This window comes from Drosophila elegans, unplaced genomic scaffold (genome assembly GCF_018152505.1).
Source record: "Drosophila elegans isolate 14027-0461.03 unplaced genomic scaffold, ASM1815250v1 contig_299, whole genome shotgun sequence".
NCBI classification, from domain to species: domain Eukaryota; kingdom Metazoa; phylum Arthropoda; class Insecta; order Diptera; family Drosophilidae; genus Drosophila; species Drosophila elegans.
The window spans coordinates 127,171-143,815 of NW_024545676.1; the positions used below are offsets into that span (position 1 = coordinate 127,171).

The 16,645-nt window shown below is 33.7% G+C and overlaps 1 protein-coding gene and 1 long non-coding RNA gene across 3 annotated transcripts; one reads left to right on the plus strand and one right to left on the minus strand.

The window, feature by feature from the left end:
• Positions 1–1,335: 1,335 nt before the first annotated feature.
• LOC121467274 lies at positions 1,336–1,826 on the plus strand. The gene is made up of 3 exons (XR_005977393.1): positions 1,336–1,449; positions 1,503–1,587; positions 1,713–1,826. It is a non-coding gene; the product is annotated as an uncharacterized LOC121467274 (long non-coding RNA).
• On the minus strand, positions 1,443–2,221 carry LOC108135009 (thyrostimulin alpha-2 subunit-like). Of its 2 annotated transcripts, none has more exons than XM_041708586.1 (2): positions 1,642–2,216; positions 1,443–1,579 (listed from the first exon to the last, which is right to left on the minus strand). In XM_041708586.1, exons 1-2 carry the CDS (start codon positions 1,942–1,944, stop codon positions 1,487–1,489), a joined length of 396 nt encoding a protein of 131 aa, XP_041564520.1. In that variant the 5' UTR covers positions 1,945–2,216; the 3' UTR covers positions 1,443–1,486. The 2 variants fall into 2 exon arrangements, with proteins under 2 accessions (XP_041564520.1, XP_041564521.1); XM_041708587.1 differs by having other exon boundaries at positions 1,444–1,579; positions 1,684–2,221.
• Between the last annotated feature and the right edge of the window lie 14,424 nt (positions 2,222–16,645).

The following is a 16,645-nucleotide window of genomic DNA, read 5'->3' on the forward strand; positions in this document are numbered from 1 at the left end:
AAAACAACGAAGTTATTTAAATTTTAATGTTCTAAAGGGCCAGATAACTTTCTCGTTTTTTTTTATATCCCTACAAATATTAATTGGTCAGGTCAGGATGTTGAAAAAATAACACAATATTTTTAATTTTGGTTATTTGTCAATATATTTCGGATGCTATTCGGCAACGGTCTTTAGGACAACTATGAATTAATAACGATTTTAATATTCTTAACAATCAGAAAAAAATTTACATTTGACATACATTTAATTTACACGTCTGCGTCCGATGACGTGGAGTTGGTAACTAATTTTTCTTTCCCTAGTAAGTGTCTATATAAATGAGCGCAGTTGTCAGTGTCCGTTTTGTAGTTCATCCGTATGTCTGTAGGTGTTTTTATGATATGCAGCATTTCTATGGTGAATCGTAGTGTTGTTCTTGTGTTAAGATACTCGCCTCTTTTTCCCTACAAATGGTATTTTAATTTCAGTCGGAATGACACACTCCCGACCCTAACAGCATCATTAGGAGAATCGGTATAGCCATGTCCGATTGTTTGTCCACTCGTTTCTACGCAAACTAGCCCATGAGTTTTAAAACTATTAGTTGAAGTTGAAACGAGCCGGATCGGACGAGTATACCATACAGCTCCCATGAGAACAATCAAAAAAAAATATGAAAAAATTATAATTTGGCTGTTTTTCAATTGATTTGAATATATGTAGTACGAAACAGTGTAATGGTTTATTGTTTCAGAATTACGGTTCTAATTTTATTAAAATCAGACCACGACATCAAAGAGCTGCTTGTAAAATATAAAAGCATAACAATCGAAAATGTGTTGTTTTACAAATTTTTTAACTTTTGAATAGTTCATAGTTTATATGGGCTTGCCGAAGTTTGCCTCCATTCTTGTTGTGTAAGCATTAACTTTAAAAAATATCTGATATCAAATTTTGTGACGAAAAATGAATAAACTTTCGACTAAATAAATACACTTTTAAATGATCCCATTCGTCGAGCTGCAATAAAAATGCCTGTGTAGGCATTTAACATTTAAATTTTAATTTTTCTTCAAAAAATGTTATATTAGATATGTTGAAGGTGCGATCGTCACGACATTTTTAGCTCGTTAAGAGCTGTTTTGTTTGAGATCAGAAGTTTTTTTTTGAAATAGTTTTTTGTTTCAGACGACTTACCCGTGTTGTTACATCCACAACGTTTGGATACTCAATTTTGGTGAGTTCTCCAGTTCCAGTTTCGGTCACCAGAACAGTTTCATGATATTTTTTTTTAGCAACACCAATCTAGAAGCCATTGAACAGTAAGACATAGAGGCTAGAATTTATGTCAATGTAGACTAAAAATAAGTATGTTAAATTACAACATACACTTTTGTTATTCGGGTGTGCGTTTTATGTATTTTTATAATAAGCATTTATAAGCATTATTCTAAATTTAATAAGAAGGTGGCTCAAGCATAAAATTTTTAAGTTTTGCTCTCATCTAATCCTTTTTGCAGTGATAACAGCTGCAGGACACAGCACTCTTAAAGGTGAAGTTTCGAATACCTTCTATACATAGGACGCGACGTTGTATCTAAAACGGTTGGTACAAAATAATTTTTTAAGAATTTGAAAAGATCTAAAAGCCAAACCTACCTCTTCGGACTTCATCATGTTGCAACATTGACCAACACTTACCACTGGCTTCGGTGGCTTGAATAAAACAGCTAGCGATGAACCCGTCCAGGGAACCGAGGGCACTGAGTATGACTCGCAGAATCCGCGGCACGCATTGGTCGTTATGGTGAATTCTACGCAATCAGGAATGGAAATTTTTCGCGTGTTTCCAACTTTGTGGCAGCCAGGACGCAGCCAGGCGTCCTTGCCCCCCGAACTAGTTTCGCCGAGCACAAACAAGTAGGAACAACAGAAAATCACCAATATTTGGACCGAACGCATCTTGACAACTGCTAAGATTGGTCAAGTGTCCTTCTGACTTTTATAAGGGCAGATAATCACGACGCCTGCGCAGGCCTGGGTAACTGGCAAACGGAGCAATGGTTATAGCATTGACGGAAATATTTTAAATATTCATGATGAAAATTAATGATTCCTAAAAGCAGGAAAACAAATATAAGGTTGCTGATATGAACATACAAAGCGAAACATTCAATTTTTTTATTTCTATGCATTTGAACTAAAAACCAATAAAAACCAAACAGCACTATCAGTAAGCCTTATAGGAAATGATGAGAGAATAAACAAAAACCTTGCCAAACTTGTAATTGCCACCGTTGGAATAAAAAGAAGAATGATCGCTATATTCGATTATTTAAAAAATTGCAACCCATAAATTTTCCCACAAAACAATTGGGGCTTATTCGGCGCCATTGGTCGACCTGCATTGCTTTTATACTGCGCAAAATATTTAATTTATTTATTTCTTAATTATTTCTTGGTGCTACAAGGATTTTCATATAAATTAATGCACTAGTCACAATTAAAAAATTTAAAACAAGCAAAATGTGTAAATACCTACTTAACATAACAGATTATGAAGTTATATAGTCAATTGAGTTATTCGTTTATATCTAACATTTAAAACAAAATTTTGGTTTTATTTTTTAAATTTGAATGAATTAAATTTAAGAGAATAGTTTGCGTAGAAATGGACAGACAGACGGACATGGCTAGATCGACTCTCCTAGTGATGCTGATCAATAATATATATACTTTACAGGGTCGGAAATGTCTCCTTCACTGCGTTGCAAACTTCTGACTGATATTATAATACCTTCTGCAAGGGTATCAAAAATACGAGGTTTTTAATTAATGCAAAGAACAGTATAGAAAAGATGCACTCCCTTTTAAAAAGATTTCTAAAACCCAAAATATTCGTGCTAAAAATATGTTATTGACTATTATTTTATTGACCAACGTAAATTTTTGACATGTATTGACATTCATTCAATATTCATTTATATTATAAAAACAAAAACCACAGACTGGATTGAAAGTAAACAAGAAAAGAAGCAAACTTCGGCAAGCCGAAGTTTATATATCCTTGCAGCTCTTTCAAAATCTAAATACTTTTGAAAACGTTAAAATTTTGATTTACTTGCGTGTAAGTTTAAAAACATGAAGTAATGATGATTTGCAGCTTAATTATTCGATAGTTCCTATGGCAGCTATACGATTGTTCCTATGGGAGCTATATGCTATAGTCGTCCGATTTTGATGAAAATTAAACCATAATTCTAAAATATTTAACCATTACTATATCTCGAAGAACCAAAAAAAAAATTAAAAAACACCAAAATTATAATTTTTTTTCATTTATTTTTCCGATTGTTCCTATGGGAGCTATATGCTATAGTCGTCCGATCCGGCTCGTTCCGACTTATATACTACCTGAAATAGAAAGACAACTTTTGGGAAAGTTTCATGCATATAGCTTTAAAACTGAGAGACTAGTTTGCGTAGAAACGGACGGACAGGCGGACAGACGGACAGACGGACGGACAGACGGACGGACAGACGGACGGACAGACTGACGGACAGACGGACGGACAGACGGACGGACAGACGGACGGACAGACGGACGGACAGACGGACAGATGGACGGACAGACGGACATGGCTAGATCGACTCGCCTAGTGATGCTGATCAAGAATATATATACTTTATAGGGTCGGAGATGTCTCCTTCACTGCGTTGCAAACTTCTGACTGAAATTATAATACCCTCTGCAAGGGCATAAAAACAAATTAATGAAAATTCATTTGTTCATTATTATTTTCGATTAGAAAAAATCTGTGAATGTATGTTTAATGACGTTTACATGTCTTTTATACATTTAAATTGGAACGAAACCTTTTTGAAATATCCAACTAAAAATATTTTGACAAAAGTCCAAACGATAGGAGAATCTGTAACTTTAGAAAAATATATCGAATTTAGCATGCCAGAATTGTTTTCATCCAAGCAAACATTTTTTTTTTTTAATTTTTCAAATCATGATATTCTTATAGGAAGAAAAATTGTAAAAGAAACCTCAGCCAAAATTGATTTCATGAGAAACACTATTATTCTAAATAGTTACGAATTCCCAATAATAAATATAACAGAGGAACGTAATCAAACCTTTTCCAGTATAACAAACGATGACGAATATATTTATGCCATGCAAACAGACTAAACAAATAATTATTTAGTGATCGTGTCACTTAAATAAGGGAGAAAAAACTGAACTTCATTATTTAATGTCCAAAAATTTTGATATTCAGTATCGCGAAGGTGACAATTTGACTTTCACGAACGACATCAAACACATAATAAAAACAAAACATGAAGAACCGATTTATAGGAGACCATACAGTTATCCGTACATTTATGACACAGAAGTAGAAAAACAAATTGAGGAAATGATAAATCAAGGTATTATCAGAAAATCAAAATCTCCTTATTGTAGTCCTATTGTAATGGTACCAAAGAAAAAGGATGCATCGGGCATTCCCAAATTTCGTATGGCCATTGATTACAGAGGACTCAATGAAATAACCATAATTGACAAATTTCCTATTCCAAACATGGATGAAATATTAGATAAATTAGGTAAATGTCAATACTTTACAACATTAGACCTAGCTAAAAGATTCCATCAAATTGAAATGGACCCAGGATCTATACAAAAAACTGCATTGTCCACCAAGAAAGGTCACTATGATTATACTAGGATGCCATTTGGTCTAAAAAATGCCCCCGCGACATTTTAGCGTTGCATGAATAATATTTTATACGACATAATAGGTACCCATTGTCTTGTGTATTTGGACGATATTGTCATATTTTCAATCTCTTTGCAAGAGCATATCCAATCTCTTAGAAAAGTATTCGAACGTCTTCGCAGATCAAATCTTAAACTGCAATGAGATAAATGTGAGTTTATGAAACGAGAAACTGAATTTTTAGGACATATAATTACAACTGAAGGAATCAAAGCTAATCCAAATAAGATTCAAGCTATTCAAGATTTAAAAATTCCAACTCTCCGAAACAAATAAAATCGTTTTTAGGCCTTTGCGGATTTTATCGCAAATTCATAAAAGACTTCGCAAAAATCGCAAAACCAATGACTCTGTGTTTAAAGAAAGGAGCCAAAATAAATGTTAAAGATCCCACTTATAACGAAGCATTTGAAAAATTAAAAACTCTAATAAGTAACGACCCAATTCTCACATATCCGGATTTCGAAAAAAAGTTTGATTTAACTACAGATGCAAGCAATTATGCATTAGGTGCTGTTTTATCACAAGAAGGTAAGCGTATTTGTTTCACCAGTAGAACTTTAAATGAACATGAGTTAAATTTCGCAGCTATCGAAAAAGAATTACTAGCTATAGTATGGGCAACCAAATATTTCCGCCCATATCTTTTTGGAAGAACTTTTAAAATATGCTCAGACCATAAACCGCTTGTTTGGTTACATAATATAAAAGAACCTAATATGAAGTTACAACGTTGGAAAATTAAACTTAGAGAGTTTGATTATGAAACAAAATACATTAAAGGAAAAGAGAATCACGTAGCAGATGCTTTATCATGAATTACAAAAAAGGAAACTAAAGATAAAAAATTTGAAGAAGTTTTTCAAAATGATAATGAATTAGAAACTACTGCAGCAACAGTGCATAGTGGACAAGAAGATAATGGCAATTGCATACAGATCACTGAACGACCTATTAACGTTTTTAATCACCAACTAATATTTGAAAAAGGAAATAAAGACACTAACGAGTAAGTTCGTAACTACTTTAACAAAACTATTAACAAAATAATTTACAGTGACATGACTGACCGTTTAGCAAATAATATAATTATAAAATTCATATGTGGACACAATTTTGTTATGTTCATTAATAATGACGAAGACTTTGCTTTCTTTCAACGAGCCTATATGGATTTAATTAAACCAAACACTGGTACAAAATTAATGAAAACTTCAGTAATACTTCCCAACTTGTCCACATATGCAAACTTCCACGAAAAAATATTAGAAATACACGAAAAGACGATACACCAAGGCATTAAAAAGACGTATGACGATTTTAAAACTAAATACTATTTCCCAGACGCACAAAAACTTATTCAAAACATTATAAATAAATGCGAGGCCTGTAATTTATGCAAATCAGAGCACAGAAAAGTTGCACTCCCTTTTGAAAAGACTCCTGAAACTCAAAATATTCGTGACAAATATGTTATTGACTATTATTTTATTGACCAACGTAAATTTTTGACATGTATTGACATTCATTCAAAATTCATTTCTCTTAAATATTCGTGATAAATATGTTATTGACTATTATTTTATTGACCAACGTAAATTTTTGACATGTATTCCCATTCATTCAAAATTCATTTCTCTTATAGAAACAAAATCAACAGACTGAATTGAAAGTAAAAAATCATTACTCAAAATTTTTAGTATGATAGGTAAATCCTGGCCTAGTATCCAAATCATTGCAAAACTGGTTACAGAAAGAAAATATTAATATTGAAATCACTGGAACTAACAATGGTATAGTTGATATAAAAAGGGTTCATAAAACGATTAACGAAAAACTTAGAATCATAAAAACACTCTCAGATGCTGAAGACAAATTAATGAATACTGCCCAAAATAGCTTTCGTCAATAATACCTCTTATGCAACTGACCTCTTTATTTATATAGTTTTTAAGAGTAATTCAAATTTTCAACAAAAATTGCAACATCGAGCAGTCTGCTGAGAATTCTCTGTAAACAGAAAGTGGATCTGAAGATTGTCCACATAAATGCTCAAAGCTTGGTCTGAAAAATGGATGAGCTTAGGGAACTATTTATAGGATCAAATGTTGAAGTAGTAAGTGTTTCAGAAACATGGTTTGTAAGTGGCTACAATGACGTCCCTTTTGAATGTGATGGTTACGTGTTGCATAGGTCCGACAGATTAAAACACGCAGGTGGTGTAGCGATTTTTGTAAGCAACAAATACACTTCGGAGCTTTTTAAATTAAACCCGATCGAATGTAGAGTTTAATATTTGTTTGTAGAATGACCGAATATACTAATCTCTTATAGTCCGTATCAGACATATCTGTGGCGTACGAAAACGTAATCCTGACTAGAGATCTTAACAGCAACATGATCAGAGAACAAAGTGTGCAAAATAACTTTAACTCTCTTGGCCTAAATTAGGTAATCTGCCAACTACCTAAGCATTTCGCAAGTACCTGTAGATCTTTGTTAGATGTTTTCCTTGTTAGTGAACCGGCAAAAGTAGTGTGTGCCAGCGTTCTCTAAACATGACTTGATATTTATGACATATGATTTTATATTTGACAATTCAACACGATTTTTTAGCTATAGGGACTTAAAGTCAATTAATTTCAACAACCTACTCACTGAATTTGACAATTATGACTGGACAAACATTTATGACTTGACTTCGCCACAGGAACAACTTCTATTATTAAACTTCAACATTCGACGGTTATTTGAACACTGTGTTTCATTAAGAACAAAGACACAAGAAACCTGCCGTACAGCCATGGTTTAATTTTGGAAATTAAAAAAGCAAATTCGCCTGCGGGATAATACCTACAAACGCTGGAAAAGGTATGAAACTGAAAAACTGCAGGCGCACATCATTTTTAAACAACTGAGAAACTTAGTCACAAACTGGATCTCTTCTTCCAAATGTAGATTTTATACAAACAAATTCGCCAATGCAGAGTTTCCTAGTGAAGTTTGGAAGGATTTGAGAAGCCTGGTCATAGGAAAACAAAATGCAGTGGCTAAATCGGACCTTGATGTAGACGCCCTTAATAAAAAATTTTCAGAGGTTCCTTCCGTTATTCCTACACATAATTTGTACCTGAACTCAACAACATACCGTGATATTATTTTTAGCTTTATGTGTGTACGTCCATGTGATGTCCTTGAATGTATACTTAAAGGAAAATCATATACCGAAGGGCTAGATATTGTTAGCCCAAAATGTATAGTAATGTTGCTCCCAAAACTAATTTGTTTTATTATACCCTTGCAGAGGGTATTACAATTTCAGTCAGAAGTTTGCAACGCAGTGAAGGAGACATATTCTACCCTATATAGTATTTATATTCTTGATCAGCATCACTAGGAGAGTTGATCTAGCCATGTCCGTCTGTCCGTCTTTCCGTCCGTCTGTCCGTCCGTCTGTCCGTCCGCCTGTCCGTCCGTTTCTACGCAAACTAGTCCCTCAGTTTTAAAGCTATCTGGATGAAACTTTCCCAACAGTTGTCTTTCTATTGCAGGCAGTATGTAAGTCGAAACGAGCCGGATCGGACGACTATAGCATATAGCTCCCATAGGAAAAATCGGAAAAATAAATAAAAAACAAATTATAATTTTGCTGTTTTTTAATTTTTTTTTTAGTTCTTCGACATCAAGTAATTGAAGAATATTTAGTTTATGCAATAGCTGTAAGGGTATATAAACTTCGGCTTGCTGAAGTTTGCTTTCTTTCTTGTAACCCATATTTTAAATACAGTTTTTACCACGTCAATGTTTCCTGAGTGCTGGAAAATTGTTAAAATTTGCAATTAGTTGCCCTGCAGACGCAAACTCACCTTCTAAGTTGTAAGCAATCAGGTTTCAAAAAGCACAGAAGTTGTACAACTGTCATTTAAAAGATATCCGAAGACATTCGCCAAAAAGTCGATGACAGCAATTTTGCTGTTACTTAACCCTCCTAGCACTTCTTGACTTTAGCAAAGATTCGCGCACTGTACAATTTCTCTTCAAGAGCAATAAACCTCATCCGAACATATCTCACAAACAGGATGCAGGCCGTCGATTTCGGGTCGCTAAAATCATCATTTCTGCCTCTCACACAAGGAGTCCCACAAGGTTCAGTTTTAGGTCCACCGCTTTTCTCGTTATACACTAGTCGGCATAATTATTTTGACGAAAAACTAATGGTTTAAATTTGTATGTAACTTTTTAATGGTTCAATATAACTCAATAATTTAGTAAAATATATAATTTCCTTTGGTTTCAACAACTTTTTGCAAGCGTCGCGGTACTGAATCGACCAAATTTTAGATAATCTCTAGAGATATCTCTTCCCAAAGGGAAGTGACCTCAGAAATTGTCTCCTCTCTGGTTTTATTCAACGATACTGTTCTTTTACGTTTTATGAGAGACCAGACGTTTTCAATTATATTTAAATCTGGACTTTGAGGTGGCCAGTCCAAAGTCGTAATACCAACATCCTTCAAAAATAATCATTGTAATCATTTTGGCTTTGTGGCATGGGGCGTTATCCTGTTGCAAAATGAAGGTGTGTCCAATAAGCCTGTCTCCGGAACTAAACGCATTATCATTTAGAACCCGCAAATACTGGCCTTGGTTCATCGAGCCAGTGACAGGAACGAGGTCACCCAGTCCATTATAAGCCACACATCCCCAGAACATCACAAAGCCTCCACCATGGCTTACTTTTTGGTAAACGGGCCGTCGTTTCTGCCTTTGTACCATTGGTAATCTTACGAAAAATTTATTTTTTGATGAATTATACTCAAAGGAGCTTTCATCTGTCCATAGAACGCTTCTCCAAAACTCCTTTGGCTTATGAAGATGTTCCTTTGCGAAAGACAGTCTTTTCAGCTTGTTTTTTTCTGTTATATATGGTACGTCCTTGGCTTTATAAGTCTTAAAACCGCATTCTTTTAATCGCCGACGGACTGTGCGCTCACTAATCGGTGTCTTAGCTGTCAAATTAAATTGATCTGCTGCGGATTGGGGCTTTAAAAAAATATTCTTTTTAAATTCCCGTACAAGGACTCGGTCTTCACTGAGATCTGTTTTGCGCTTAGCACCCGATCTTTTTAAATTACGCATGTCATTATGCTTTTTAAACTTTTTAATTTGGTAGTGCACAGTTTGACGCGACACATAAAACTCATTGGCAATGTCTTTGACTGCTATTCCAGCGTTAAACTTTGCTACTATTGAAGATCTGGTAACCAAACTTAGCCGTTTTACCCATGTTATTGACTGATTTTTAATAAATTTCTGTTTTAATAACAACGTTTAATATTTCTCAAAGTTAAACACAGAAGTTCATTGGTTCTCGCGTGCTTAAAAGTGTGAAAATATTTCCATAAAGATGCTGTCAAAATACTTGTGCCACGCAAAAAACCGTTGTCTGCATGCATTCTTATCAGTAGAAAGTGAATGCAAAAGGTAAAGGAAATAAAATTTGGCTTGCACATAGGTAAAAATATATTCTTTGTTTTGCGCCTCATTTTCGCACCGTTATTTGACGATTTCAAGCAACGCTAAGTTCAATAGTCAAAAAAGAGTTCCGTCAAAATAATTATGCCCACTAGTGTATGTAATTGATCTCCCTAAATGTATTTCTGTATGTGATGTGCACCTTTATGCAGATGATGTCCAGTTATATGTTAGCCGTCCCCTAAGTCGAATTAGTGAGTGTATTAGAATTAGCAACAATGAAATTTAACGAATAAATGATTCGGCTGATGCGAACGGGTTAAGACCCAATCCATACAAATCAAAGTGCATTCTAATTCATAAAAAATCAATTGACTTTAGCTGTCTTCCAAAGATTGAGGTAAAAAATGTTGAAATAGAATTTGTTAAACGAGCCACAAATCTGGGAATAGAATTTAATTCCACCTTAACGTGGGATGACCATGTGAACAAAGCCACAGGTAAAGCATATGACATGCTCAGGCAGCTTTCCTTATCCAGAAACCTAATACCACAGAATATCAGGATGCTTGTAGCGAAAACCTGCATAATTCCAACGTTGTTTTACGGAATTGAAGTATTTGGTTCCTGTGACGCCATAAGCATGAGAAAACTGAAAGTTCGCTATTGGAATAACCTCCCAAACAATATTAAAACTATACGAAATGAAATGCACTTTAAAAACGTACTTAAAAACTATTTAAAGGGCACAAGCTAGTTCTTATTCTTATTTTAATCTTAATTTATAATTTTGAATGTCAATCTCATTTTGTTTTAAATTCAATTCATGTTTTTATGTTACTCATGTCACTATAACTTGTTAATATGTTAAATTGTTATTGTAACGTAATGTAATGTAATTGTACTTCTAGTATTTAAGTTTTATTGTACGAATCCCAAAGTATTTAAGTTTAAATGTAACAATCATTAAGTGACCGATGAATCTGAAAAGACTTAGTCTTATATCGTCGGGATACTAAAACAAATAAAATTAAATTAAAATTAAATTAAAAAGCAACATATGTTTACAATCATGAAATAACCCATGATGCCACTGGAAAGAAACATCTGCTCATTTCTTTCTTTATGGTATGGAACCAACCAAAAATATGCAAAAACAAAAAAGAAATTTAAATAGATAAAATTAATAAAACCTGCGAAGAACATGAAGTAGATCTTAAATATACCAAAGTTGAAAAAGAAATGAAACGTAAAGCGAAATTAGTAAACCCATTCAAAAAGACAGGAGCATTAGAACAGAAAGACGAAAAGCATTGGCAAGAATCTAACAGATATCATAAAGTAATAAAACACATAAGTAAATTTAAAGAAGCTAAAGCGCTAAATCTATCTAGTCATTCCAGGGAACCTGACAGTACTAAATCTGATTTTGAAAATGATAATGATAATTACGTGGACGAAAGTAACATCGACAACAGCTCAACAAATGAGTATTTGTTTATTTATTCGCCAATTGATTAATTCTTATCTGACTTATCAGCTAAATTAACTCTTAAACTAAATATTAATTAAAAAACATTCCCTACGCAATTGCCTAAGCACATCTTTTTTGGATCTCCAACCCAATCGAATACTCGCTGTTAAAGAGTTAAACAGTCTTAAAGCTCATAAAATTGGCTCCTCGCAGCACTTTCGTTTAATGGGAGAACGGTACAGAGACTCCTGGCTGGAACGTTGAATTTAATTGAGTTAAATAGGAAGGGACTATCAATACAACCAATTATTACATCGTTGAGAAAGATCATGCTCGCTATCGAACTCCGATCTACAAGACTGCAGGTATGCAGTAGGCAACATTGGCTAGAGTAAGCTGGCAAAGTATTACACCTATCACTTCAAATGACGGTTATTTACTTCTGAACACAGGGATTGTAATTTATTTCACAAAAACAAAACGAGGATTAATGAATATTGTAGAAACTGCTTATAAATACTTATTTGCAGCATTAACAGAAGACGACAAAAAAGAGTTAGAAGATAAATTAGAAAATTTACAAGATCAAGTAATTGAAAGTAAAGATTTTAATGAAATAGTTACAATAATAAATAGACAATCTGAAGACATAAAAAGGCTTATAAAAGATGAAGAAGAAATGGATGCATTACACATTTTTAGATATTAAACTTTTAATTAATATCTTAATTAAACATTAAAATTAACAAGAATAGGAATATTCAATCCTAAAATTTTAAGACATGAAGAGTTGGATGACATAGACGAAGAAAAACTCTTATCAATCAAAACTTCAGCTTGGATAAGTATCCAGACTAAAGACACTTTTATTTTAGTTCATATAACAACTTCATTTCAATAAATCCAAAAGTATGGAATTATAAAATACCCAGATAATATTAGCCGATAAATTGACATAAATTATAACTTTTTAACTGATAAAAACAATCTTTTTTAATTGGAAAATACAGCAAGTTTAATTGCAAATATATTAGACCGAAAATGTATAATCACTGATCAATGTATCCCTCAAATTCTTACGAATCAATTAGCGAATTGCCAACACACATATGTATCAGAGAGTGAATCTATAAAATATATGAACCTAACATCATTGTAGCATATAATTTAAGCAAAACACAAATTAAACAACATTGCGAAATATTCAACAAAAAGATACAGGAAACAAGATAATACAACTAAGATAATGCAATTTAGAAATAGGAAACATAAAATTTACTACTTCAAAGATTATAAACGAATATAAAATTATATTATCTAGCACGAATGTAATATTATTTAAACCATATCCATTGTTAAAGATTAAGATTTCAATTAGTTATCAAGAAAAACAAGAAACAGTGTACAAATGGATTGTGTTCATAATATTAATAACTATAGTTTTAACCATCAATACTTAAATCATAAAAAAGGATGTGGAATTTTTTAAGGGAGGGGCGAATGACGTATTGCCAAAAACCTAGACATCAAGCCGGTATATTCCGAGATACCCATTACTTCATTTGTCAAACATTGACATGACATTACATTAGACATAAACATTTCTAACGCCTGTTATGGGCTTATGACACTACATTGTTGGCCTCATTCATTGCTAATTTTTTGTTTTAAATATACGATCTTACGTAAGTTCGAGCAAGACAATCTTTGACGATTCCAATGAGCAACGAATGAGGAAAATTGTCAGAACCGATACAATTGCAATTACAATACAACATTGTATTTAGAAAGTACAATTTATTGGAGTTGACGACAAAACAAAATGAAAAAGCGAGGCTTAAATGTATACGAAATATTTTTTACCACTAAAACGTAACAACTGAAAACCTTTAAAAATTAAAATTAGAGGGATAAACACAATATAATAAACAAAACCATAAAGTATGAATTTTACGTTAAAAAGGCAGCGTGAACGTGATTTTATAAGAACAGAAATCTAAAGCAGTATCCATATAGTTGTCTATGTCTCTGAACAATGTAATGTCATACCCGTATTGTCAACAGTCCCCTTATTATAAACATTTCACACGTTGTTATACGGGTATGACACTACATTGTTCGCCTCATTCATTGTCGGATTCATTAGAGCTCAGAGACAGAGACAACTATATGGATAATGCTGTTGAGAGTATTTGAGAAGTACGTAGGTATGGTAGAATTTGCAGGAATCAATCCTAGGCTTTCCATCTCTATCATTAGATGCCTCTCAATAACCAAATTACTATTAAAGTCCTCGGTTATTACAACTTTATTATATTTAAAACACATTGAGGATACTTCTTAAATAAAATTATAATAATCAATCGTACGGTGTGGTCGGTAATCACACCCCAAGAGCATGTTAGAAGCGCTACCACTTCCACTCCCTTGTAGAAATATATTTATTTATTTATTCGCCAATGGATGGATAAATCCTTATCTGGCTATTAGCTAACTTTACTTTAAAACTTAATATTAATTAAAAAATATTCCCTAAGTAATTACCTAAGCACATACTTCTTGGATCCCCAATCCAATCGAATACTTAGTGGCAAAGAGTTAAAAAGTCTTAAAGTTCTTAATATTGGCTCTTTCCGCGCATAGTTAGTCCTCGCAGAACTTTCAAAAAATAGCATGACGATACGGAGACTCCTGGCTGGGATATTGAATTTAATTGAGCTTAATATGAATGGACTATCGATATAACCAATTATAACATCGTTGATAAAGAGAAAGCTCGCTATCGAACGCCGATCTACTAGACTGCAGGTATGCAGTAGGCAAAATTGGCTAGAGTAAGCTGGCAAAGGTTCCGAAAAGTTTAACGGCTGAAGTGCAAATTTGAGGTATTTTTTCTGCAGTCTTTCAATTCTATTGATATGAGCAACACCTGAAGGGTTTCAAATAAAGGGAGCATATTCCACTCTTGAACGCACAAATGCTGAGAACACTGTTAGTCGTGAGTATGTGTCCTTGAAAAGTATAATGTTTCTTTTGACAAATCCGAACAATGCATATGCCTTCGGCATAATAAAAAATAATAAAAAGCAAAGGACCAAGAGAACTGCCTTGGGGAAGACAAAGGTTGCTTCATAGAAGTAAGAAACAAACCCGCTGACTTCAACATGATAGGATCTGTTTGCCAAATAAGAAGATATCCAATTTAGAAAAGAACCATGAATACCAAGCTAAAAAAGTTTTGCTTGCAAGGCAGAGTGAGAAACCTTGTCAAAAGCCTTGGCGAAATCAGTATAAACTGTGTCTACTTACGAATGTATCTCAAAGGCTTGTATGCAATGTTTCGCGAAAATAGCTGAAATCGAGGTCGTAGAACGGCCGGGCATAAACCCGTGCTGATTAGTGTCAATATAAGTACGTATCAGGAAGGATAATTTTATAACTACAATTCTCTCAAATAGCTTAGCAATATTGCTTATTTTAGCAATAGGCCTGTGATTAGAAAACTCAGACTTGCTTCCGCCTTTATGAACCGGTAGAATTTTGGCAATTTTCAATCTAGAAATAAATTTACCCTGAGAAAGCGAAGACGAGAAGATAATCTTAAGGGGTTGAAGAAGACTATGATAAAATTAATTAAGAAAAAATTAAGAAACTCCATCAATGTCCGGCTTAATGGAGTCGTCAAATTGCGAAATAGCTTCGCAAATGTCCTCATCATTTATTTCAAGGGAACCAATATTACAAATTTCTGGAATATTATTTAGAATTTGCTGGTCATTCCAGTCACAAGCAGGCTCAAAATTGGCCGAAAAAAAGGAAGCAAATAAGTTTGCAATATTTGTACCAGAATTAACAGTAGTATTGTTATATGACACAGTAGACGGTATGGAAGAATAAGATTTCTTTAAATTAATAAAACACCAGAACACATTTGGATTTAACTTTAATGTCGGAAATGTATTGATTATATAGAAATTTATTAAGAAACTTAAATTCCAGCTTATGTTGTCTATATCTATCACGATCCTCTGGATTACCCCATCTGATGAACCGTTTGTAGAACTTGTTTCTTAGATTTTTATATTTCTGGAGACCTTTAGTATACCAAGGAAGCCTATAGGAACCCCGTACCCGTTGAACAAGTGGTGTCAAGAATATTTTTTAAAGCGACAAGAAAGTTATTGTAGTTGGTCTCAATGCAAGCATTTGATAACAAGGAAACCCAATCCATAGACGTGAGACAATCACTTACGGCAACCAAACTGACATGATCAAAATTATACATAGGAATAAAGTTAACAACTGGTAAGAAATTATAAAATTCAATATTAATGCTTAAGGACTTATGATGAACATCAAAACTAGAAATACTAAATTCACCAAGGCTTACCGAGGAATGAACAATAGAATTGATGAATATTAAATCTAGTAGCCTATGCAAATCATAAAAAATATAATTTTTTTGGGTGAGGCCCATACTATAACAACCATCGATGACAATAATTTCATGTGTTTGGTGTACATTGCCAGGCACCACAGCATGGGATTGCGGATCTCATGACCATACAACAGATCCCAAATTAAAATTTCCTGTCACAACGAGACCAACAGAGTAATCTATGCTGGCATGTTAGCTGGCAATGACATTCATATGCGTAAAGTCACTTCCAGGGGGAATATAAGAAGCAACTATTACAGTCTTCCCAGACAATCCAGATACCTCAATAGCCAACTGGTCAAGAAGAGAGTCCTCCTTTGAAAGTACAGCTGTGCAGTAGGAGAAGGTACGGCGGACAGCAACGATGACGCCTCCACCTCTCTCGCACTTCATTCTGCTGAAGCCTTTATCCTTGCGATAGACATGGAATAAGTTAGTATCAAAGAACTCATTGGAGTTGGAGTTGGGGTTGAGCCAGGTTTCAAC

Excerpts from the sequence above, each read along its gene's own strand:
- LOC108135009 (XM_041708586.1), bottom strand. The coding sequence starts at position 1,944 with ATGCGTTCGGTCCAAATATTGGTGATTTTCTGTTGTTCCTACTTGTTT. Across the intron at positions 1,580-1,641 it reads ACATGATGAAGTCCGAAGAG|ATACAACGTCGCGTCCTATG; the intron begins GTAGGTTTGGCT and ends CAACCGTTTTAG.